The following is a 26,479-nucleotide window of genomic DNA, read 5'->3' on the forward strand; positions in this document are numbered from 1 at the left end:
ACCTTCTTCAGAAACGGTGAAGGGTCATTTCTTCTTCAATTCTGAAGAAGGGTCTAGGCCTGAAACCACACTTAATCCCGGTGGTGAGGAGTCACATGCTGAAGACCATTCTTTCTTGGGATTATAGAGAGTCAGAATATAATTACAAATCTGTACTTCCTTCAATCTTGAATTTTCAAATGAAATAAAGGAAATAAATCATTTCTAGGCTCGTCACCATTATCTGTGATATTACACTGAGAAAAGATTTCTTGCCATGTGGACTCTCAGTAAGCAATTATTATTGAACTAACTTCATTTACACCTTCTCAATGGAAACAGTGACAATTGCTGTCAAGCATACTACAATAGAGTCATATTTTTGACATGAGTTAAAATTAAATGTTAATCAGAATCAATCGTTAAAATCCATGTTTGTCATGTACTGGCTGCGTATTTTGAACAGGTATTGCTGACACTTACGTTTCGTAATGTGTTAAGCACAGCTGTCTTTTGGACAGTTTTTTAACCCTTATTAATTGCTGCACTTTCTATATTAATGTGGGGATAAAAACCGAAAATGGCAGCAGAACTCCAGGAATCATTGATGTTGTTATGCATCTCTCCAGTGTTTTTCCTTGTTAGCAGACTGTCATTTCCTGCTGCTATTTACCCCTTTCAGGAACAAAACTGAAACAGGCACTAATTTGTAATTCAGTGACCAGTAGATCCTGTTGGGATCAGAGTACTCAAGCAATCTACTGCTCTTACATGGCCGAGTTGCATTAATTTCAACAGGTACTAAGATTTTAGAGCAATGGATCTTTTATTTAGTCATTGATCAGCCATTGAAAGTAGAGAGCAAGTAGATCACATCAATAAAAATTGGAAATTAAATCCTTGACTTTGCATCCAGAGTAATTGAACACAACTACAAGGAGGCAATGTTATACATAACTAGAATCAAATAATAGAGTACTGTGTGCAGTTTTAAATATATCATTGTAGGGTAGATAGAGAAGTTGTAACTAAATTTTTTTGTTTCACCAAAATAACAGGGATGCTTTTTTTAGGTAGAAGTGAGACGATTCAATTTTGACTGATCTTCAAGATTACAATAGTTTAGTTATTATTGTCTGCTTGTTGCTGAGGTAGTTGCAAATTAATTTATGGGTAAAAGAAAATGCATGTACACATTCAAGGTGAGCCTGTCTTTGTTGTTGAAGGAGCAAATATGAATTATTCTGAAATGAAAAGTATAGTTGAAAATGACTCAAAAGATAGTGAAAGCGAGAAGGGAAGTGTGTTTTACACCAGATTGTTTGAGAAAATGTCAAAAATGTAGTTTTCGTAATAGGATGTTCTATGCACAAAGGTTGTACATATAAAATATTCTGTTATTTGCAAATTTTCTGTGACCAGTTTTATCTGCTGATTTTCTTCTCTCTGACTCCTTGAAGAGGTTAAATGATGATAATGCCTTCCAGTACTGCAGCATTATTTGTGGGTGAGCTCTGAGTGTTGACAGTCTTTTGGATGCAAAAGCTGACAGTGTCATTAAGCAACCTTATGCTGTTAACAGTCTTCTCCCTGACCATATGAGAGGGAAAGTTTGAATAGAAAAATTACGTAGTGCAGAGGGCTTTCAAATGTCTTGTATGTGATTTAATATGTTTTGATCTAAAGTGGGAAGAAGACGCATCAAGACGTTTTCAATTGCAGTCCAGGGCTGATTTGTCTCTGGTTCCAAATGGAAAGGAATTAGAAGCGATTTTAAATAAAAATAGAAACTTGCAAGACATCAAAAAAAAACTTTTATCATGTTTCAAATGATTCAGCATTCAAGTATTTACATTTTTCTTACAGGATGAAGAAGAAGAAATTAAATTGGAGATCAACATGTTGAAAAAATATTCTCACCACAGAAATATAGCAACCTACTATGGTGCTTTTATAAAGAAAAGTCCTCCTGGACATGATGATCAACTCTGGGTGAGAAAAACAAATATCGTGCTTTGCTGTATCTTCGGAAATATCTCATTAACATTCACAGTGAATGATTTGCTTTAAAGAAGAAATTACTGAAAATTGAAAGTTTTTTTGATCTATAAGTATAAAATTGTCCAATAATTTTAATTCACAGTTAATAAAAATTCAGTAATGAATTGAAGGGGTTTATGAAGGAAATTCAAATGCTGAACCTTGAGTGGTGATCTCACTATTACTCCCAATGCCAGGTGCTCGTGAGTGCAAGAACATAAGGATCAATCAATTGAAATGTTAGCGGAGAACTGGTGGAGGAGGGAGGGCATTATGTTTCTGAGTCATTCAGCAGGTGAGACCTGCATAAACTGGATGGATTACATTTTAACAGGACTGAGTTAGATATCCTCCCAGGGAGACTAGTAAGTGCATTTGGGGTGAATTTAAACAAGCTTCTCAGGGATCGGAATCTGAGGGCTAATCTGCGTTAAGGAAAATAAGGATGGTTCCAGGAAATCGCAAAGCTGAGAAGGAAACCAGAAAACAGCAGAAACAAAGTTAAACCTGAGAAATTCCTCAATAATGTAATCATTTCAAAAAAGACTAAGTTAAGGGCACTCTATCTGAATGCACGCAGTATTTACAACAGGATTGATGATCCAAAAACACAAGTTAGTGGTTATGATGTAATTCCCATTGCAGAAACATGCCCACACGGTGACCAGGACTAGGAACTAAACATTTAAGAATGTTCAGTGCTTAGGAAGGGCAGACAGGAAGGTAAAGGGGATGGGGTTCCACTCATCATAAAGGATGGGATCAATATATTAGCAAGGTCTGATTTCGGAACAGAAGAGCGACGTGTGCATTCTGTTTGGGTAGAGCAAGGGACAGCAGAAATTGGTAGGAGTTATTTATAGGCCACTGAATAGTAGTGGTAGTGTGGGGATCGGTATAAATCTGGAAATGAGAGAAGCTTGTTGTATGTGCCACTTGGTGATTATCGGTGACTTGAATCTGCAAAGCGACTGGATAAACCAATTAAGCACTAAACCTGCAGAGAATGAGTTTCTGGAGTGTGTCACGGATGGTTTTCCAGCATGGTATGTTGAAGTACTGACTAGAAGACGGGTGATATTGGATCTAGTATATGTAAAAAGGCGATTTAATAATCCTGTAAAAGAGGCTTTAGGGATGAGTGACTACAATATGATAAAATTGTGTGTACTGTTTGAAAGTAAGGTGGTTCAATCTGAAGTAAGGATGTGAAATTTGAATATGGGAATTTATGAAAGCATTACCTAATTTGGCTGAGCTAGGTTAGAAAATGTATTAAACAGCGTGATTGTACGAAGGGAATAGACAGTCTTTAAAGAAAACAAACCATGACTTAGAACAACTTTAAGGTGCAAAAACTCAAAAAAAAAGGCAGCTAACAAGGGGAGTTGACCATTATGTAAGATGAAAAGAACAGAATTAAAAAGGCTAGATATGGCAACAAATCTGACAATTGGGAAAGATGCTGTGACAAACTTTTGGCATTTACAAAGAAGAATGTGAGCATTTATGGTGTTTATTTCCAAGGGGGATTGTATATTCTGTCTTCCCCTGCCATGGACTTCTGTTTTGTCTAAAATTGTTTATACAAGTTGCAATTGGCTTTTTCTTTTTGTATAACTGGACACTAATAAATAGTCAGTCGTAAGGTTGTACAGCATGGATACAGACCCTTCTATCTAACTTGTCTGTGCTGATGAGATACCCTGCATTAATCTAGTCCTATTTGTCAGCATTTGGACCCCGTTCCTTTAAACCCTTCCTATTCATGTACCCGTTGAGATATCTTGCGTTAGTTGTTATTGTACCTGCCTCTACCACTTCCTCTGGCAGCTCAATCCATACATGCACCACAATCCATACATGCATCACCCTCTGTGTGAAAACATTGACCCTTCGGCGCCCTTTTTAAATCTTTCCCCTCTGACCTTAAACCTGTAGTTTTGGACACCCCTTCCGTGGGGAAATTATCGAATCTATTCACCCTACCCATGCCCCTCATGATTTTATAAAACCTCCATAATTACCCCCTCAGCCTGCGAGGCTCCAGGGAAATCTTTTCTGAACCCTTTCAAGTTTAATAACATTTTCCTATAGCAGGAAGACCAGAATTGAATGCAGTATTCCAGAAGTGGCCTCAATATGACATCCAAACTCCTATACTCAATGCACTGACCAATGAAGGTACGCTTACCAAATGCTTACTTCACTATTCTGTATACGTGTGAAGCCACATTCAAGGAACTATGAATCTGTACCCCAAGGACTTTTTGTACAGCTAAACTCCCCAGGAACCTATCACTAAATGTAAATGTCCCTCCTGATTTGGCTTACTAAAATACAGCACATCACATTTATGTTCTTTGTCACTTCTTCAAAAACAAATCAAGATAAGTGTTGCATCTAAAGGAGTGAATTTAAGATCTTCCAGACCTGAAGTAAATCAACATTTGGCAAATGTTTCTTATGTCTTACCATTAATACCTTGAATCATATGCAACCACAATTTAATTAGGATACTTAGCAACTGGTCCTTCTGCCCAGCCCATTGCTGAAGATGATGTTAGAATAAATCCTTAAATGAATCTGCCAAAAAGGCACTATAATCCAGGAGAAAGCTCACCACTACTCATCCTGGAATGTCTAGAGCACAGAGATTAAAACTGTCAATGTGCAAATCGATAAGTTGTTGGTGAAGCTTTCAGTAGGATGAGGGTAACAGTGGATGGCTTTCTTCAGACATAACTCAATAGAGTCATAGAGAAATACAGCATGGAAATAGGCCCTTCAGCCCAAACTGTCCATGCTGACCATGGTGCCCACTCAGCTAGTTCCAACTGCCCGCATTTGGTCCATATCCCTCTAAACACTTCCCATCCATGTACCTATCCAGATGTTTTTTAAATGTTGCTGTTGTACCTGGCTCAACCACTTTCTCTGGCAGCCCATTCCATATATACACTCTCTTCATGAAGGAGTTTCCCCTCAGGTCCTCCTTAAATCTTTCCTCTCTCACCTTAAAGGTATGCCCTCTAGTTTTCAATTCCCCATTCCTTGGAAAAAGACTATATGCGTTCATCCTATCTATGGCTCTCATGATTTTATACACCCCAATAAGGTTACCCCTCATTCCCCTACATTTCAAGGAATAAAGTACTATTCTGTCCAACCTCTCTGTATAACTCAGGCACACTAGCCCTGGCAGCATCTTCGTAAATCATCTTTGCACAGTTTCCAGTTTAATTATGTCTTTCCTACACCACGGTAACCAAAGTTCTATACAATATTCCAAGTACAGCCTCATCAATGACTTATACAACTGTAATGTAATGTCCTATAATTAATGCTGTGACCAATGAAGGCCTGCATGCTAAATGACTTCTTCACTACCCTGTCCACTTGTGACACCGCTTACAATGAGCTATGTACATGAACTCCTAGGTCCCTCTGTTTGACAGCACTCCTCAGCACCTTATTATTTACCGTGTAATTCCTACCTTGGTTTGACTTTCCAAGTGCGAAACCAATCTGTATTGAATTGCATTTGCCAGTTGTCAGCCTACTTCCCTATCTGATCAAGATCCCTCTGTAATTTTTGATAACCTTTTTCACTATCAACGATACCGCCTAATTTTGTATCATCTGCCAACTTACTAATCTTGCCTTGTACATTCACATCCAGATCATTTGTGTAAATAACAAGTAACAAAGGTCCCAGCACCAACCCATGTGGCAGACCACTAGTCACAGGCCTCCAGTCCAGGAAACAACCTTCAACCATCACCCTCTGCTTCCTACCACTTAAGTCAATTTGGAATCCATTTAACTAGTCTCCCTGGATCCTATGTGACCTAACTTTCATGACTAGCCAGCCAAGCGGGACCTTGTCAAAGGCCTTACTAAAGTCAATATACACAGCATCCATTGCCATAACCTCATCCACTCTCTTGGTTACCTCTTCGAAAAACTCTAAAAGACTTGTTAGACAAGGCTTCCTGCTCCTCTGATGCTGCTTGACCTGCTGTGTTCATCGAGCTCTACACCTTGTTATCCCAATATTCTGTGCATGTTCCTCAAGAGAGAGAATTATTGCCCATTCCTTTCTGATTACATTGATTTTTCCAAAGCGTTCCAAATTCATGCAATGAAAATGCAAGCTTGAAAAATCTTATCAGAAGTGTTGGTAACGTCTGGTCTCACTTGTATCATCTCCTGCTTTGAAACAACAACCAACTTGTGGAACATTGATTTCACTTGTGTTTAAGCCAGTAATGATTTTAATAACTTCTTTCAAATCCCTTCTTAATCTTCACTTCCTCAAAGCAAGCAGTCGCAATTTCTCCAATCTGTATTTGTAACTGAATTTTCTTATCCATCAAACTATTCATGTAAATGTCTTCAGCACTCTCCAGAGCACTTACATTCTCCCTAAGGTGTGATGCCTAGAAATGTACACTGTATTCTAGTAGAGGTCTAACAAATCTTTTATAAGTTTAACATGACTTCCTAAAGGTACTAAGATGAAAACCCAAGATAACAAAATGTGGAGCTGGATGAACACAGCAGGCCAAGCAGCATCTCAGGAGCACAAAAGCTGACATTTTGGGCCTAGACCCTTCATCAGAGAGGGGGATGGGGAGAGGGAACTGGAATAAATAGAGAGAGAGGGGGAGGCGGACCGAAGATGGAGAGAAAAGAAGATAGGTGGAGAGGAGAGTGTAGGGAGGGGATAGGTCAGTCCAGGGAAGACAGACAGGTCAAGGAGGCGGGATGAGGTAGTAGGTAGGAAATGGAGGTGTGGCTTGAGATGGGAGGAAGGGATGGGTGAGAGGAAGAACAGGTTAGGGAGGCACAGACAGGCTGGGCTGGTTTTGGGATGCAGTGGGGGGAGGGGACGAGCTGGGCTGATTTTGGGATGCAGTGGGGGAGGGGAGATTTTGAAGCTTGTGAAGTCCGCGTTGATACCGTTGGGCTGCAGGGTTCCCAAGCGGAATATGAGTTGCTGTTCTTGCAACCTTCGGGTGGCATCATTGTGGCACTGCAGGAGGCCCATGATGGACATGTCGTCTGAAGAATGGGAGGGGGAGTTAAAATGGTTCGCGACTGGGAGGTGCAGTTGTTTATTGCGAACTGAACGGAGGTGTTCTGCAAAGCGGCCCGCAAGCCTCCGCTTGGTTTCCCCAATGCAGAGGAGGCCACACCGGGTACAATGGATACAGTATACCCACATTGGCAGATGTGCAGGTGAACATCTGATTAATATGGAAAGTCATCTTGGAGCCTGGAATGGGGGTGAGGGAGGTGGTGTGGGGGCAAGTGTAGCACTTCCTGCGGTTGCAGGGTAAGGTGCCAGGTGTGGTGGGGTTGGAGGGGAGTGAGGAGCGGAAGAGGGAGTTGCCGAGAGACTGGTCTCAACAGAAGGCAGACAAGGGTGGGGATGGAAAAATGTCTTGGGTGGTGGGGTCGGATTGTAGATGGTGGATGTGTCGGAGGATGATGTGTTGTATCCGGAGGTTGGTGGGGGTATGTGAGAATGAGGGGGATCCCCTTGGGGTGGTTGTGGCGGGGGCGGGGTGTGAGGGATGTGTTGTGGGAAATGCGGGAGACGTGGTCAGGGGTGTTCTCGACCACTGTGTGGGGGAAAAGTTGCGCTCCTTGAAGAACGTGGGCATCTGGGATGTGCGTGAGTGGAATGCCTCATCCTGGGAGTAGATGCGGCGGAGGTGGAGGAATTGGGAATAGGGGATAGAATTTTTGCAGGAGGATGGGTAGGAGGAGGTGTTTTCTAGGTAGCTGTGGGAGTCTGTGGGCTTGAAATGGACATCAGTTTCTAGCTGGTTACCTAAGAGGTCCAGGAAGGTGAGGGATGTGTTGGAGATGGCCCAGGTGAACTTGAGGTTGGGGTGGAAGGTGTTGGTGAAGTGGATGAACTGTTCGAGCTCCTCTAGGGAGCAAGAGGCGGTGCCGATACAGTCATCAATGTAACGGAGGGAGAGGTAGGGTTTGGGGCCTGTGTAGGTGCAGAAGAGGGGCTGTTCCATGTAACCTACAAAGAGGCAGGCGTAGCTTGGGCCCGTGCGGGTACCCATGGCCACCCCCTTAGTCTGTAGGAAGTGGGAGGAATCGAAAGAGAAGTTGTTGAGGGTGAAGACGAGTCCGGCTAGGCGGATGAGGGTGTCAGTGTAGGGGGATTAGTTGGGCCTGCGGGACAGGAGGAAGCGGAGGGCCTTGAGGCCATCTGCATGAGGAATACAGGTGTATAGGGACTGGACGTCCATGGTGAAAATGAAGTGTTGGGGGCCAGGGAATTGGAAGTTTTGGAGGAGATGGAGGGTGTGGGTGGTGTCATGGACGTAGGTGGGGATTTCCTGGACCAAAGGGGAGAAAATAGAGTCCAGATCGGTGGAGATGAGTTCGGTGGGGCAGGAACAGGCTGAGACAATGGGTCGACCAGGGCAGGCAGGTTTGTGGATTTTGGGAAGGAGATAGAAATGGGCCATGCGGGTTTGGGGAACAATGAGGTTGGAGGCTGTGGGTGGGAGGTCCCCTGAGGTGATGAGGTCATGGATGGTGTTGGAGATGATGGTTTGGTGCTCGGGGGTGGGGCCATTATCAAGGGGGCAGTAGGAGGAGGTGTTAGAGAGTTGGCGTTTGACCTTGGCGATGTAGAGGTCAGTGTGCCACACTACCACTGCGCCTCCCTTGTCTGCGGGTTTGATGGTGAGGTTGGGGTTGGAGCGGAGGGAGCTGCCCATTTTGCGGGGGAGAGATTGGAGTGGGTGAGCGGGGTGGAGAGGTTGAGGTGTTTGATGTCTCGACGGCAGTTGGAGATGAAGAGGTCAATGACGCGTCTCCCACATTTCCCGCAACACATCCCTCACACCCCGCCCCCACCACAGCCACCCCAAGAGGATCCCCCTTGTTCTCACATACCACCCCACCAATCTCCGGATACAACACATCATCCTCCGACACACCCGCCATCTATAATCCGACCCCACCACCCAAGACATTTTTCCATCCCCACCCTTGACTGCCTTCTGGAGAGACCAGTCTTTCCGCGACGCTCTTGTCCGCTCCACACTGCCCTCCAGCCCCACCACACCTGGCACCTTACCCTGCAACCGCAGGAAGTGCTACACTTGCCCCCACACCACCTCCCTCACCCCCATCCCAGGCTCCAAGATGACCTTCCATATTAAGCAGATGTTCACCTGCACATCTGCCAATGTGGTATACTGTATCCATTGTACCCGGTGTGGCCTCCTCTACATTGGGGAAACCAAGCGGAGGCTTGGGGGCTGCTTTGCAGAACATCTCCGCTCGGTTCGCAATAAACAACTGCACCTCCCAGTCGCGAACCATTCTAACTCCCCCTCCCATTCCTCAGACGACATGTCCATCATGGGCCTCCTGCAGTGCCACAAGGATGCCACCCGAAGGTTGCAAGAACAGCAACTCATATTCCGCTTGGGAACCCTGCAGCCCAACGGTATCAACGCGGACTTCACAAGCTTCAAAATCTCCCCTCCCCAACTGCATCCCAAAACCAGCCCAGCCTGTCTCTGCCTCCCTAACCTGTTCTTCCTCTCACCCATCCCTTCCTCCCATCTCAAGCCGCACCTCCATTTCCTACCTACTACGTCATCCTGCCTCCTTGACCTGTCCATCTTCCTTGGACTGACCTATCCCCTCCTCACCTCCCCACCTGTACTCTCCTCTCCACCTATCTTCTTTTCTGTCCATCTTCGGTCTGCCTCCCCCTCTCTCCCTATTTATTCCAGTTTCCTCTCCCCATCCCCCTCTCTGATGAAGGGTCTAGGCCCGAAACGTCAGCTTTTGTGCTCCTGGGATGCTGCTGGGCCTGCTGTGTTCATCCAGCTTCACACTTTGTTATCTTGGATTCTCCAGCATCTGCAGTTCCCATTATCACTCGATGAAAACCCTATGCATCTCTTAATGAAGCCTAAAATAATGTATGGGTTTTATTAACAGGTCTATCTACCTATCCTGCCACTTCTAGTGAAATAAGCATGTATACACTTGGGTTAATTTTCCAAAATTTTGTGTCATACGTAAACACAAAAACTGTCCCTTGAACACCAAAATGTAGATCATTTATATCTATCAGGAACAGCATGAGGAAAATGCTGTTTTCTGTTGTAAAAAAATAAATTACAGGATGTTTAGAAAACCGGATTTCTCTTCCCCAGAGATTTGTGGAGGCTAACTGAGTGGGAGTATTCACAGAAGAGATGTGTAGATTTTTGAACATTGAAGAGTTGGAGGCTGAGATGAACTGACATGAAGGAATACAGGCCTGGGTCAGACCAGTTATGCACTAGTTGAAAGATGGAGAAAGGTTGAGGGGGGTGAATGACTTATTGCTTCTTTATTTATGTTCTTATCCCCGTGGAATTCGTCCAGGTTGGGGGAGAAAAGATAATAACCTTGTATCTCTGTTTCTTGTCCCTTGACCAATTTTGCTATCATGCAGCTGGTGTCCTTTTTATTTCATGAAGTATAAGTTTTCTTATGTCTGTTGTGTGGCTCTCTATCAAATATTTCTGGATATCCTTGTCCACCACATCAACAGCATGCCCATATCAACTCTTTGAATACCCCTTCCAGTATGTTAGTCAGACATGATTTTCCCTAGGCAAATTTGTGTGAGCCTCCATGTGGACCAACATTTATTTCCCATCCTTGAATGGTGTTGAGAAGGTGGTGATGCATTGCCTTTTTAAACTACTGATGTAATAAGGTCAGGATCTGTGTGGCCTTGGTAGGACCCAAACTGACTATCATTGAGCAAGTGCTACACAGTCAGTGACCCTGTCCATCACCTCCCTGATCATGAGTAGACTAATGGGGCAATAATTGACCAGTTTGGATCTGTCCGGCTTTTTATTTGCGGGATTTTCTTGGGCAATTTTCCACATTGTCAGGTAGACGTTTGTTGTATGCTATACTGAAACAGCCTGGTTCGGTCTGTGACAATTTCTGAACACAAGTGATGCTGTAGAGCTCTGGATCAAGATGGATTATCCACTTGGCACTTCTGGTTGAACGTTGTTGTAAATGATTCTGTCTTGTATTTTCTTGCAATGATACATTGGACACCCCTGTTTTTGACAATGGGTACGTTTGTGGAGCATCATGTTCCAGTGCATTGTTTAATTGTCCACCACTATTGACAACTGGATGATTTGTGAAAGAAAATCTTGTTTATCCAACTTACTGGAGTTCTTTGATTTAACATTCGCCGTGAATACAGGGAATGTATGAATGTCCTGGTCATGGATTTAGAAGGCATTTGATAAGGTGCCACGTCAAAGATTATTGTGGAAAATAAAGGCTTATTTGAGAACCGGGTGACATATTAGCAAGAATAGCCAATCAGCTAACAAACAGGAAATAGAATAGGTATAGTTGGGGCTTTTCCTGCTTGGCAAAATGTAACTAGTGGTGAGTTAACCTTTAACAATATGTCTAAGTAACATGAATTCAAGGACAGAAGGTAATATTGCTGATGATTCAAAGATACAGTAAGGAGAAAAATCCATTATGAAAAGGATCCAAGGAGGCTATAAAGGGATGTAGATTGATCGTGAGTGGTCAAAGATGTGACAATGGAGTATAATGTGGGAAAATGTGAAGTCCATTTTGATGGGAGGAATAAAAAGGAAAATATTATCTAAATTGAGAGAGATTGCAGAGCTCTGAAATGTTGATGGATGTGGGTGTCCTCATGTATGGTCTCTAACACCATTCTGCAGATACAGCAAATAATTAGAACAGCTTATCATTTATTGTGAGGGAATCTGAAGACAAATGTTGGAATGTCATACTTCATTTATGCAGGTGAGATCATGTCTGTAGTTATGTCTGCAGCATTGGTTACTTATTTAAAGTGTGTGTGTGTGTGTGTGTGTGTTGGAACAGTTCAGTGAAGGTTTACCAAACTAATACTTGGTAGTGGTGGGTTGCCTTTTTGGGAAGATTGGAAGGCTACACTAGTGCCAGCTGTATTTTAAAAAGTAAGAGACAATTTGATTGAAATGGAAGCTCTGAAGAGTCTTGATAGGGTGAATGTGGAAAGGATGCTCCCTCTTGTGGGAGAATCTAGAATCAAGCCTATTTAAACATCAGGAGTCACCCATTTAAGGAATATTTGAGGTTCAAGGTCTTTGGAACTCTCTACTGTTGCCTTTTGACAAAGAATCTTTGCTTTTAAGGCAGAGTTGGATTGGTGGTTCTTAAGAAAATGGGTCAAAGTTTATCTTGGGCTCATGCAACGTGAATTTGAGGTTACAATCAGATCAATCGTTACAAAATTAAATGGTGGAGTGGATTCAAAGGGCCAAATAGCCGCCTTCTGCTCTTCACTGAAGTTCTGCTACCTTAATTTGTAGTTCCTTAGATATAAAGCAAGTTTTGCAATCGTCTCATTGATATTTTTCTGTACTTGTTTATGAAATTTTAATGTGTGTAGATGGGCCAATATGCCTCACCTTTTTCTAGGCTTTCACAATTTGGAAAGTACCTGTTCTGCCATTTTTATATCTGAATTGGGAGTGATTAACCTGACATTTGCCAACATATGGATCCATTTGTCACAGCTTTTCCCATTCAACAAATCTGTTAATAGTCTAATTTTATGCACTGTCTACATTGCATTTGGTGCTGCTTCCCTTTGAGCCATAGGAAAATTGGATCATAGGGTTGCCATTCTATCATCTAAGCTGATAAACATGGTGACGAGTTGATACCCCTACACAGATGATTGAAGAGCACCATTAGTCATATCCTGTTAATTAAAGAACTGGCCCATTCTTCCTATTCTCTGTTTTCTGCCAATGTTCTATTCAAATCAGTAATTTACTTTTGACATGGTAAGCGTTCATGTTAACTAACAGTCTATATGAGACATTTTATCAAGTGCCTGTTGGATATAAGATCTATGGTCATTACCCTGTCTTTCAACATTTTCAAAACAAAGCAGTAATGTTTTTCACGCAGGAACCAGCCTTTCCATACTGGATGTCTTTAGAAATTTTCAATATGTTCTTTCACCCTTTTCCTCCTTCTAGATTTCTAGTATTTCATCAAAAACAGACCCTGGGCTAACAAGCCCACAGTTTCCTGGTCTTGTTCTAAGTTGTAGAGTGTTGCATGCAATTTTCCAATTCAAACAAATGCTTTTCAAACTGGGAGAATGTCCAGGAGATTGCATCATTAGTACTCTTGATCATTTCCTTTGAAACCTAAGGGCGGAATTTAATTTGACCCTGGAAATTGCCATTACATTCTGCTATTGTTTCTTTCATTACTGTTCTTTCGCTTCTTTGGTTTTGGAGAGTCCCCATTCCTGACGGAATATTTTGCTTGGATTCCAGCATGCTGAGTTGTTCCATGACTATAAATTCTCAATTTCTCTCTCTCGCTCACTCACTCACTCACCTTCTCACACTCATTTTCTGTCTTTCACATTCTCTCTCTGCATAGAATTTTATAGTACGCGGATTATGTTGGAACTGTACATAGTGTCAGTTAGACCACACCTAGAGTATTATGTGCATTTCTGGATTCAGCACTATAGGAGGGATGTGATTACACTTGAGAAGGTGCAAATGAGATTTGCTAGGATGTTGCCTGGGCTGGAGAGTTTTAGTTCTGAAAACAGACTGGGGTTGTTTCTGGGAGATTGAGAAGCGTCCTAATTTAGATGTATAAATTTATGACAATCCGTGAACAGGGACACAGATTTAAGGAAAGTTCAGGAGGCTTCATGGAGATATGAAGCTGAACGTTTTCACCAATACAGTGGGAATCAGGAATTGCCTTTCTGTATGGGTGGTAAAGGCAGAAACTCTCATAACATTTAAGAAGTATTTAGATGTACAGTTGTGATGCCAAGGCATTCAAGGCTATGGGCCAAGTGTTAAACATCGGGTTAGGATAATTGGGTGGTTGTTTTTAACTGGCATAGACTTGATCAACACTTTTCTGCACTGTAGTTTTGTGACTATATGACTGAAATTCTGTAATTCAGGAGAGTTTTGCAAACACTTGTATATTACAATCCAAGAACACAACTTGCGGTCCAAGACTCAATTATTTATACTTATTTCTTGTCAGGAATGATGGACAAAATTTTCAAACCTCTGTTGAAACAAGCTAACACAATCACTCTTAAGTATTGGGTGCAGAAGTGCAATGCTTTCTCTCCACTCTACGCCAAATTCCAAAGACACCAAACTTGTACAGTTAATTCACAATGCACTTCTTTAATGACTATACAGTGCATCAGTCAATACTGTTTACTTTATGCCATATTTTGAGCCACATCAGAGTTACAGACTTTTAACTCCTCTTCCTGCTGACTAATTATCAACTACTCACCCAGCTAATTTGATTTACTGACAGTTAAATGCCACTAACAGGCAGGTCTGGTAACTGTGTTTGCAGTTTCTTTCTCATAATTTAAATTTAAACTTTAAACTAAAATCTTTAAACTAAAGTTCAGATACACAGATGTTACCTGATAATTCTGACTCTCAAATTCCCACCTTTTGCACTGCTGATCTGTTCAATTGCTATGAACATTTGCGAACTCCACACATGGGATATCATGATGAACTTTCTAAAATGGGGCTTGAGACTGTGAGAAATTTTGGTTTTATCAATTGACTTTGTTTGCATGAAGCATTAACATTATCAAGTTTGGGGATTGTTCCGGAAATCATTGGGTCTGCATGGATCATTACCAAAGCAGGAAGCTTATTTGCGCACTGAAACCTCCAAATATTTAATTGCCATTCATAATATAAATAATCAGTTTACTACTTAATAAGGAATTTGACGTGGCTGCACACTGGAACCAGAGTCTCTGCTTTTTATGAATCGCTGTGGGGCAAATTCCAGGAATGTGCCCACACAGCATGATTTAAGCTTTAATTTTCATACTCATCTGGAGCTGGTTGTTGGATTCATTAATTTGCACATACTCAAAAATGTGCAAACTTTCGATGTGCACAAACAAATTTCTTTGGATGCCAATTCATTCAAAATGTTAATCTTCTTTACTGGTGCCACCACATTACTAAATACGTAAGTAAGACGAAAGTACATTAATTTGGAAATACTGGCCTGAAACCCAGCCTTGGTAGCATTTTCAGAATTTACTCACAAACTGAACAGTTACCTTCTGTCAAATAGAAAAGAATCTAACTTTCAGCAATCCATGAACATAGTTGCTTTTGACAGATACTTGGGGCCTTCTCTTGTTCATTCTGATTGTGGAAGTTCGGATCTGTTTGACAAATGTATTTCCTTAGTCAATTTGACCAGGCCAGCATCTTTATTGTATACAATGTGCAGAGGATCTGTGCCCATCTGTGAACCATTTTCGCTGCATTTGCACTGTTGCTTTGTATCACAGTTCATGGTGTTTAATTGAAGATTTGCATTTCACTGCTAGCACTTTTATTATGCTAGTTCAAATTTCCTCATCAGGGTAGATTCTTAAAATTTTGTTTTATTGATTTGTATACATTATTTGAGTACTTGCTTGACCAAGTGTGAAATTCTATTGTCTATCAGTTGTAGACCTATTAACAACTTAGGCATGGCATAGTGGTTTAGTAATTAATGCTGCTGGTTCACAGTGGCAAGACCTGGGTTCAGTTCCAGCTGGGTGACTCTGTGGAGTTTGCACGATCTGTGTCTGTATGGTTTTTGACAAGGTGTTTCAGTCTCTGCCTACAGTCCAGAGACATGCAAGTTAGGTGGATTGGCCATGCTAAATTGCCCTTAGTGTTCAAGGATTAGCTGTGGTAAATATGGGGTTACATGGATAGATTGGGAGGGGGGCTGTCTGTCAGTCTGGGTCAGGTGCTGTTCAGAGAATCAGTGCAGACTTGATGGGCTGAATGGTTTCTTTCTGGCCCGTAGGGAATTTGATTCTGAGTTTGTGAACATTGTGTTATACATGTTAGTGAGGAATTTGATCATGTTGTGACACACTTAATGGTATCAACCTGATTTGCTGAGCCTCTGATTTGAAGAATGCACACTTAGACCAGATACCAAATGCGCTTGAGGGATATTCCTGTTGTTAACTGCAGTAGTTAGCTTTTTTCAGTAGGTACTCCTTGTTCAGCAAAATAGCAAAAGGAATCCATTCTCCTTCTGATTTTCTGAAGGGTCGATGCCCAAAACGTCAGCTTTCCTGCTCTTCTGATGCTGTTCAGCCTGCTGTTCATCCAGCTCTACACCTTATTATCTCACGTTCCCCTTTGTACATGTTCACTGTTTCATTTTCTTATGAGTTGTTCTCTTTTATTTCTGTTTATCACAATCTGCACTGTTTTTTCAATGCATCTTCTAATGTAGGCAAGCTAACTTCAAGGTTTCTTTTATCCTAAGCAATGAAAATAGTGCTTCAGTTTTATGAATATAATGCTACAAAAGGAAATTTTATAGCCTTCAACATAACTGTTGAACCGTTATATAGCAGTATGACTATAAAATTGTTTCTCACCTTGTCTCATTTATTTGAGTGGTAGTTTCCAAATCTATCTTCACCCTATATGACTGTATGGCACAGGAAATTTTATTTTGGACCAGGTGAATAGATGGAGTACATTTAAATGAAGATAACAAAGTGTGGAGCTGGATGAACACAGCAGGCCAAGCAGCATCTCAGGAGCACAAAAGCTGACGTTTCGGGCCTAGACCCTTCATCAGAGAGGGGGATGGGGAGAGGGAACTGGAATAAATAGGGAGAGAGGGGGAGGCGGACCGAAGATGGAGAGTAAAGAAGATAGGTGGAGAGAGTGTAGGTGGGGAGGTAGGGAGGGGATAGGTCAGTCCAGGGAAGACGGACAGGTCAAGGAGGTGGGATGAGGTTAGTAGGTAGCTGGGGGTGCGGCTTGGGGTGGGAGGAAGGGATGGGTGAGAGGAAGAACAGGTTAGGGAGGCAGAGACAGGCTGGGCTGGTTTTGGGATGCAGTGGGTGGGGGGGAAGAGCTGGGCTGGTTGTGTGGTGCAGTGGGGGGGGAGGGGACGAACTGGGCTGGTTTTGGGATGCAGTGGGGTGGGGGAGATTTTGAAGCTGGTGAAGTCCACATTGATACCATTGGTCTGCAGGGTTCCCAAGTGGAATATGAGTTGCTGTTCCTGCAACCTTCGGGTGGCATCATTGTGGCACTGCAGGAGGCCCATGATGGACATGTCATCTGAAGAATGGGATGGGGAGTGGAAATGGTTTGCGACTGGGAGGTGCAGTTGTTTGTTGCGAACCGAGCGGAGGTGTTCTGCAAAGCAGTCCCCAAGCCTCCGCTTGGTTTCCCCAATGTAGAGGGAGCCACACCAGGTACAATGGATACAGTGTACCACATTGGCAGATGTGCAGGTGAACCTCTGCTTAATGTGGCAAGTCATCTTGGGGCCTGGGATAGTGGTGAGGGAGGAGGTGTGGGTGCAAGTGTAGCACTTCCTGCGGTTGCAGGGTAAGGTGCTGGGTGTGGTGGGGTTGGAGGGCAGTGTGGAGCAAACAAGGGAGTCACGGAGAGAGTGGTCTATCCGGAAAGCAGACCAGGGCGGGGATGGAAAAATGTCTTGGGTGGTGGGGTCGGATTGTAGATGGTGGGTGTATCAGAGGATGATGCGTTGTATCCGGAGGTTGGTGGGGTGGTGTGTGAGAACGAGGGGGATTCTCTTTGGGCAGTTGTGGCAGGGGCGGGGTGTGAGGGATATGTTGCAGGAAATGCGGGAGACGCGGTCAAGGGTGTTCTCGACCACTGCGGGGGGGGGGGGGGGTGGGGTGGGGGGAGTTGCGGCCCTTGAAGAACTTGGACATCTGGGATGTGCGGGAGTGGAATGCCTCATCGTGGGAGCAGATGCGGTGGAGGTGGAGGAATTGGGAATAGGGGATGGAATTTTTGCAACTTTTGTGCTCCTGAGATGCTGCTTGGCCTGCTATGTTCATCTAGCTCCACACTTTGTTATCTTGGATTCTCCAGCATCTGCAGTTCCCATTATTTCTGATACATTTAAATGAAATTTATTTGCATCTAACTTGTGAAGTGATTGCCAAATGTTATCAAAACGACTATCTGTTTTTGGTTATGTCATCTGGATCTGTGCTCTGTTGCTTTTTATTAGACTTTGGAGGACATCTATCTATCTGCTATTTCTGAAGTTACAGTTTTTTGGGAAATTGGAACTTACACTTTTTAAAACCATTTGTGTTTCTAAACTTTAATTTTTCACCCCTAATTATCTAACTTTTTAATTACATTTTCAAGTGGTGCTTATATATTGAAGCTAATGTGGGCAACACTCCTCTCATATATTTCTAAAGATTTATGTTAATAATTTCAAGAGCAGATTTGGTGTGTAAGGTTTTCCTGTTGAACTTAGTTTGTATGTGTTTTTAGAGTGTTGTATTCTTTTGTTAGTTGAATTAGTTAGACAGTTGCATTTTTAGCCATTTTGTATATTCAGAAAGGCTGAGAAGGTCATTATCAAGTCTAAAAGATAGTTCATGCACTTAATATCATGTTCAGTATCAATATTTAAAACATTTTTCAATATTGTTAGTGAGGCTTTTTAAAGAAAGGAAAAGGTGTCATTTATAGGCAGGAAAGATGAAGAGCTTTGCAGCGCAAAATACATTTCAAGCGTTTAAGCAGTCACCTTCATTGAGCTCTGCATAATTCAAGTGGAGCAAGTTATTAAATCACTTCTAAAAATTATCTATTTTTTGCATTTGGATTGTAAAACAAACTTTCTTTCCCTGGTCCTACTTCATTTCTCAAGAATGCCATGGAAACCTTAGTGTGTTGCATCAGAGAAATGAGTCCTTGGTTTAATATTTTGTTCAAAATTTAGCTCCATTCCAAGATCTAGAGAACAACGTTGACCTTCTAGAATATAGTCACATCCTGGAAGACTACCTTTGACCTTCCGATTCAAAGGCTTCAAACCCTATCATTACCAACCAAGTAAGATGGACACGTCTTTGAAAGAAATACAACAGAGAATTTTTTTCCATTTACCTAAATTGCACAGTATAGACAAGTTGAAACCAGTGATGTTAAATTTGTTGCAGCAGCTAAATTAAGAAATGATATGGATTCTTTATGCAAAGTGATCTTTTCTGCATTCCATTGGAAACTTTGCCACATATGTTATGCCATATGCTGTATAAAGAGAAAAGATCAGTTTATTTTATACCACATACATAATTCTGTTTAAAAGGTAATTAAGCTTTTTCCTTTTAAAGTGTCTGTTTTTCATTTAAAATCTAAACCAGGATTTCTCTAGCATTTAAGAATGTAAGAAATTGAAATGGAGTAGACCATTTGGCCCCTTGAGTCTTTTCTGCACGATATCCGGGACTTTATTGATTGAAATTCTCCTAAAAACAGGCCAACTTAAGTCAGTATTTTTGGTCCCTTTTTAAAAACCTGAGACTATGAATCTTGTTCCAGACTGACCAGTCAGGCAAACAGCCTGACGGCTTCTACCCTGATAAAGGCATACTCAATGAATTGCACTTTGCTGGCAATATCACAGACTCCTCCAAAACCAGCCATGGGTCTGTCTTGATCTCTTGGCTGTACGGCAGCATGGTGGCTTAGGGGTTAGCACTGCTGCTTCACAGGGACTTGTCTTTGATTCCAGCATCAGGTGACTGTCTGCATAGAGTTTGCATGTTTTTTTCATGACCTAGAGTTTCTTCCCACAGTCCAAAGATGCGCAGGTTAGGTGTATTAGCCTTTCTAAATTGCACATCATGTCTAGGAGGTGCAGGCCAGATGAGTTAACCACGGGAACTGCAGGGTTTCAGGGATGGGGTAGGGTGGTGGGTCTGGGTGGGCTCCTCTCATGGGGTCATTGTGGACTTGAAGGACTAAATGGCCTGCTTCCACACTGTAGTGATTCTGTGAATCCATTCTATAATGACTAACCAGCAGTAGCTGTATATACTAATCGGAGAAATGACCCTCAAGTCATTGACTTAGGACCTCATGAATTCCCATCGCTTTAGCTCAAATCTGACCAGGCAACCACCTGCTGATTTTTGTTCACTAATCCCTCTCTCTAATGAATTAATGTTCTTCCATCTTAAATGCCACTCGGAAGGTGCATAAAATGTACTTTGGTTGAGGGATTTCAATGCTGATCAACATGTGATTGACTGTTATTGACCGAACTGTGCATAATTTGAATGCCAAATTGGGTGTATGGCAGCTGGTAAGAGAACCAAGAAAAGGGGAAAACTTGCTTGAACTCCTCCTCACCTGTCTACCCACAGCAGATGTACCTGGTCGCAACAGTATTGGTAGAATTAATCAGTACTCAGCCCTTGTGAAAATGGGAGTGAGTGCCTGTCTTTACATTTAAGTTATCTTACATGTTGTATGGCATCACCGTTGTCCCAAATGGGAAATATTTTGACTAATTTTGCTGTGGTTTGGAGTGGTCAGGTGTTAATTCCCGATTTTCCCGATCTATGATGCTCAAAATCTTTGCACTTCCTGCAACTTCCAGGTCGTCTTCCAAAAAAAGCTCATTCACCTGGACCATCCCTCAATAGCTCACCTCCCACTTTACCCCTGTTAATATACTTCAATTCTGGAGGCAAATTACGTTGTGTCAATGAGTTGTCAGAATTGTTTTAGCCAATGATCACGGCCAGCTGCACCTGATGGCAGGATACCCATTGTTACTTAAATGGCCTGAGCATTAATTTATCACTTCTAATTAGAAGAAAAACATGGTGTTTTCCAAAACCATACATTTGTTAATAGGATGAATTTGGCCAAATAAGCTATTGATGTCAGTTCAGTGGAGCATCATTAAATCCTGGTTATTCTTGTGACCTTTCCTTTAGTTTTCATATGCCAGACATTTGGAAGGCTAAATGCAGCTGTAACAGCAGTTAAACACAATCCCATGCTACTTAGTAAATACTAGGAACATTTATTTAAAGAAACCCCATTTTCTATCACATCTGAGGTCCCAAGCACCACAGCTTTGAATCTTCAGCCACTTTGATTCACTCCACATGATATTAAGAAATGGCTGAATGCACTGGATAAAATAAAGGTATGAGTCTTGACAATGTCTTGACTCACTCTTCAGAATTTGCAGTATGCCTAGCCAAGCTGTTACTGGTATCTGCCTGATAATGTTAGAAATTGCCCAGATATGTTCTATCCACAAAACAGGACAAACCCAATCCAGGTAGTAGCTGCCCCATCAGTTTGCTGTCAATCATAAACAATGTGACATTTAGTCAACAATAACCTGTTCGCCTCATACTCAGCTTGGGTTCTATTTGAGGTCATTCAGCTTCAGACCTAATTTTGGCCTGAGTCCAAACATGGGCATGACCTGAATTCAAGGTGAGGTGAGAGTTAACTGCTTTTGTTGTCATGGAAGCATTTGACAAGTGACCTCCAAGCGCTATGACAAAACTTAAGTCAATAAGAATCGGGTGGGATTTTCTGATTGGTAGAATCTTAGCCATTTTTCACTGTACTAGGGTTGTGGTTATTAAAGGTTAATCATCTCAGCCCTCAGGGCATTGTGACGGGAATTTCTTTGGGTGTTGTCTTCATCTTCAGTACCTTCAGAGACTTTAGAGATTACCCTCCCTGCATCATAATGCCATAATCAAGGATGTTTATTAATGACTGCGATGGTTAGTCCTGTTGTAGTACTTCAATGCACTAAAGCAGTCCATGCTCATAGGTTGCAAGCCCTGGACAACATTAAGGTTTGGGCTGAGTGGAGGGTAATATTTCAGACTCACAAGTGCCTGGCAGTAACCATCTCGAACAAAAAATCTTAATTGCCACAGCTGAAGTAACTTATAATTTCCTTCTTAAACTTTTTAATAGCTTGTCATGGAGTTCTGTGGTGCAGGATCCATTACAGACTTGGTGAAAAACACAAAAGGAAATTCGCTGAAGGAAGACTGGATTGCATACATCTGCAGGGAGATACTTCGGGTGAGCATGGATCTTGTGCAAAATCCTAAGGCAGATTGTTTGTAGGTGATAATGATAAAAGAGAGAGAGCAGAGGTAAAGGAATAAACAGTGCTGTGGCTTAAATTAATCAGATTTAACATCAACAAGATCCTTTGGAGACTAAATGTTGGAAGTACTCAGCACGTCATAAAGCATCTTGTGTAGGCAGATTTTAATTTGAAGTTTCATTACGTTGTTGGCCTAAAACATTAACTCTGTTTCTCTTTCCACTGATATTGCCTGAATTGATTTCCAGACATTTGTATTGTTATGTCAGATTTCCAGTATCCATTGCAGAGTCTATTTTAGTATTTTGATCTTATTCAAACCTGTGAAGAAAATGTGTGTTGAATTTTGAAGAAAGTGGGGAATTAATTACTGATTAGCTCATTAACTTTCCAGTTTCTGTTGCAATCTATCGATTCTGGTACAGGATATTTTCATGATAAGGGAGTTCTTGAACTAAATTGTGGGTACCATATTGCTTAAATGCTTTGATTGTTCATTGTTTTATACAACATTTTAAAATGGCTGTTTGTATTTTTTCAAATTGATAGATATGCCAGAATTGTAGAACATAGGACTGTACAGCATGGGAACAGGCCTATCAGCCCATAATGTTGTGTCAAACATGACGCCAAATTAAACTAATCCCTTAAGCCTGCCCTTGGTCCATATCCCTCCATTCCTTGCACATTTATGTGCTTATCTAAGAGTCTCTTAAATGTCTCAATCATATCTGCCTCCACCACCTCTGGCAGTGTGTTCCACACTCCTTCCACTCTGTGGAAAAAATCATGACCCTCAGATCTCCTTTTGAACTTTTCCCCCCCTCTCACCTTAAATCATGCCCCCTAGTTTTAGACCCTTTGGCTTACGGTTGAAAGTCAGAATCTTCTTCCCAATCCATGCACCTTAGCCTCTGCCACTCCAGAGAAAACAACCTGAGTTTTTCTAGCCTCCCCTTACAGTTTGAAAAATTATGTTCCCAATGGCTACTTTTTCTCGACAGGAACTTTCTCAGAATTCAAGTAAGCACTTTGGCCAACTGCCATTTGTAGTGACCTTCAGACTTGAAAAGTGTGTAAAATGCAGAAGTATTTTAGGCATCGCATAAGATTTGATTGCTTTTTTTTCGCTGTTGTAGTCTGTACAGCAATTTACTATTACACGTTTTGTAGGAGACACGATAAGCTTTTTTTTGAGCTGGACAATCTTTCAACTGAATATGAAAACTGTCCTTTTCCCATTACAGCATTTCCAGCCAAAGGTGTACAGTTACTGTGATAGAAGACTTCACTACTAACTTGCATGATTAGTTCTGTAGACGTTATAAAATGCTACTGCAAATTCTACCGAGTTAGACACAACTGAACTCTTTATCAGTTCATTATCTGGTGCTGTTTTTAACATTGTATCTCCCGGCTTATTGTTTTTAGAAAAACTAATATTCCAATAGCATACCAGAGTCTGAGAATTCTGCAGCAAGTAACTCCAGTTGCTGACTTTTCAAAGCCTACCTGACACCTACTGGGCGCAAGAAAAGAGTGAGATAGAATGCAGTCTGTTTCCAGGATGAATGCAGCTATTGTACCACTCAAGACACATGATGTGATTGAGGATAAAGCATCTTGCTTGATTGGCACCCTATCCACCGGCTTCAGTATTCACTCCCTTTGTCACCAGTAGATGGTGACAACAGTTTCTAGCAACTCTACTTGATTCCTTCCAAGTTTGTGATTTCTACTACCCAGGGCAAGGGAAAGGGAATGCCACCTGCAAATTTTCATTGAAGTCACATGCCACTCTGAGTTGGTACTTTTCGTGTTCCTTTACTGTTGCAGGATCAAAACTCTGAAGCTCCCTTCTTTATAGATTGTGGGTGTGTGTACACCTTATCGACTGCAGCATTTCATGAAGGTCGTTCAGATCACCTTCAAGGGCAATTAAGGCTGGGTAATAAATGCTGACCTCACCAGTTGCGCACTCATCCCATGCACAAATGAAAAAAATAAGCAAGTGATTTCACAGTTAAGTCCATTTTAAAGATGATCTTTGTTTCTCCTCACATAAATTGCATCTAGCAAGAAAATACAGCAAATGGTTTATTAACAGGTACTTATGAGATCAAGAGGTTCACATAATCAACATAAAAACACACACTAAGTAATAGAAACTTAATGCAGGGGGTGTGCACTCACTGTTATACTTTATTCACAGCATACCTCACTTAAAAAATACTTAAATGAAACTTACCGGCAGAGAGCCTTCTCAGTGACTCCCTCAACTGACTACTTGGGCATCACGGAGATCACAATTGTACAATAACTTTCCGATATTTCAGGGATATAATTTTTGACAGTTTATCAAGAGTACTGAGGCACCAGTTAAAACCAAGTTTGCTGTACGTTATTTGTATATTTTTTTCCTTTTGTGTTTAGGGACTGTCACATCTTCACATCCACCATGTCATTCATCGTGATATCAAAGGGCAGAACGTACTGCTGACAGAAAATGCTGAAGTGAAGTTAGGTATGTAATTAACAATAGTAACTTGGAGCATTAAAGTTAAAGTAACTCGTGTTGTGATGTAATGCAGTTTCTGAAATGAATGAAATAACTTTGTTTGGAATGATTTGGTTTGCAGAGTTGCATAGAGATAGGTTAGGCGGTACATTCAAAATAAACAACTCTTTCACTGCTCGCAATTATTTTTAACCAACATGTTCAGATATGTTTGCATCTCTGGGATAGGTGGAATGTGAACCAGACCTTCTGGCCCAGAGGTTGATACTCTACCACTTTGCCACAACAACCTCTCCTGCTAGCAGTTCAGTATGAGTTTTTAAGAGATTGATACGTATCTATGTAATGCTGTGCAGTGAATGGAGAGTAAGCCTGAGATAAGCTATACACACTTTGTGTGCTCAGTCTGCCTTGTCCTCAATCTATGGCATAACTCGATAAAAATAATTTGCAGAAAAGAATAATATGAGCAGAAAATGTTGAACTAACTCAGCAGCTCAGCCAGAGTTTGTGGGGAGCGAGACAACGAATATGAGGTTTTTGACTTACTCGCTGAGCTGGCTTGTTTTTGGTCAGACGTTTAGTCACTGTGCTGGGTGACATCATCAGTGGAGCCTCCAATGAAGCGATGTTATTCTACTTCGCTTGGAATTTATACTGTCCAGCCTGTTATGATGAGTACTGTCACTTCCGGTTTAAATCTGTATGGGCCTACATATAGGGTGCAATTCTGTCTGTTTGTTGATTGCATTGTGAGTTGAGAACCATGCCTCTTGGAATTTCCGTGCATGTCTATGTTTGGCTCGGGCTGCTTCGGTTACTTTGTCTCAGTTAAACTGATAGCCTTCATTGCTTGATTGTACAGATATTGAGGAGAGTTCATCATGCCATTTTGGTGCTAAGTTGATGTTCATGTATTCTGATGACTAGTTTCCTTCCTGACTGTCCATTGTAATGCTTGTGGTGGTCATTGCGTGGTATTTTGTAAACCACGTTCATTTTGCATGTTATGGGAATGGGGCCTTTAATCCTTAAGTGTTGTCGTGGAGTTGCTGTGGGCCTGATGGTCTTAGGATCCTCGTTGCCAGTTCTGATATGTTCTTGGTGAAGGGCACTGTGGTCAGTGTGTTAGTCGTACTGTGTCCTCCTGTTGTCTGTTTATTGGTCATCTGCAGATGAAGTTATGGGAATATCCATTTAAAGCGAGGATCTTGTATATGTGTTCTTCCTCTTCCCGGCGTAGTTCTGGAATGTTGCAGTGTGTCCTGGCCCATTTAAATAGTGTCGTAATGCAGGTCTGTTTGTGGATGTTGGGGTGGTTGCTGTGGAATTTGAGGATTTGAACTGTATGGGTTACTTTCTGTATACGGAAGTTTGGAACTGCCTGTTTGTCAATTGTTCTACTTTTAACATCCAGAAACGGAAGTTGATTGTTTTCTTCTTTTCTTGTGAATTTAATCTGAGTGAATGCGCTGTTGATGAGGTGGTGGATCTCTTCTAATTTGTTGTGTTTAATAATGACAAAGGTGTTGTCAACATACTGGATCCATAGTTTAGGTTGAATGTGGGGGAAGGATGGTGTGTTCCAGTCGTATACAAACAGGTAGAATTTGACCCCATGTATAAACCCACGCAGATCAAAAATGGAAATGACAGTACTCATGATAACGGACCGGACAGTATAAATTCCAAGCAGTGTAGAATAACACTGTATCGTTGGAGGCTGCACTGATGATGTCACCTAGCATGGTGACAAGACGCCTGAACAAAAACAAGCCAGCTCGACGAACAAGTCATCAACCTTATTCACAACCTGAGCTACAGGTCTTTGCCAAAACTTTAGATGGTGAATATATCACATCAGGAAGTTCTTTGGGATGATTG

General features: G+C 41.7%; 1 protein-coding gene across 5 annotated transcripts in view; it reads left to right on the top strand.

The window, feature by feature from the left end:
* LOC125453113 (mitogen-activated protein kinase kinase kinase kinase 4) overlaps nt 1-26,479 on the top strand; it is a 272,621-nt gene that overhangs the window by 157,230 nt on the left and 88,912 nt on the right. For all 5 annotated transcript variants that reach the window (XM_048532228.2, XM_059646599.1, XM_059646598.1 and 2 more), the window contains 3 exons: nt 1,846-1,971; nt 21,939-22,049; nt 24,511-24,601. In XM_048532228.2, the coding sequence (XP_048388185.1) occupies nt 1,846-1,971; nt 21,939-22,049; nt 24,511-24,601 (328 nt within the window). The remainder of the gene's footprint in view (nt 1-1,845; nt 1,972-21,938; nt 22,050-24,510; nt 24,602-26,479) is intronic.

This window comes from Stegostoma tigrinum, chromosome 6, assembly GCF_030684315.1.
Source record: "Stegostoma tigrinum isolate sSteTig4 chromosome 6, sSteTig4.hap1, whole genome shotgun sequence".
Classification (NCBI taxonomy): Eukaryota; Metazoa; Chordata; class Chondrichthyes; order Orectolobiformes; family Stegostomatidae; genus Stegostoma; species Stegostoma tigrinum.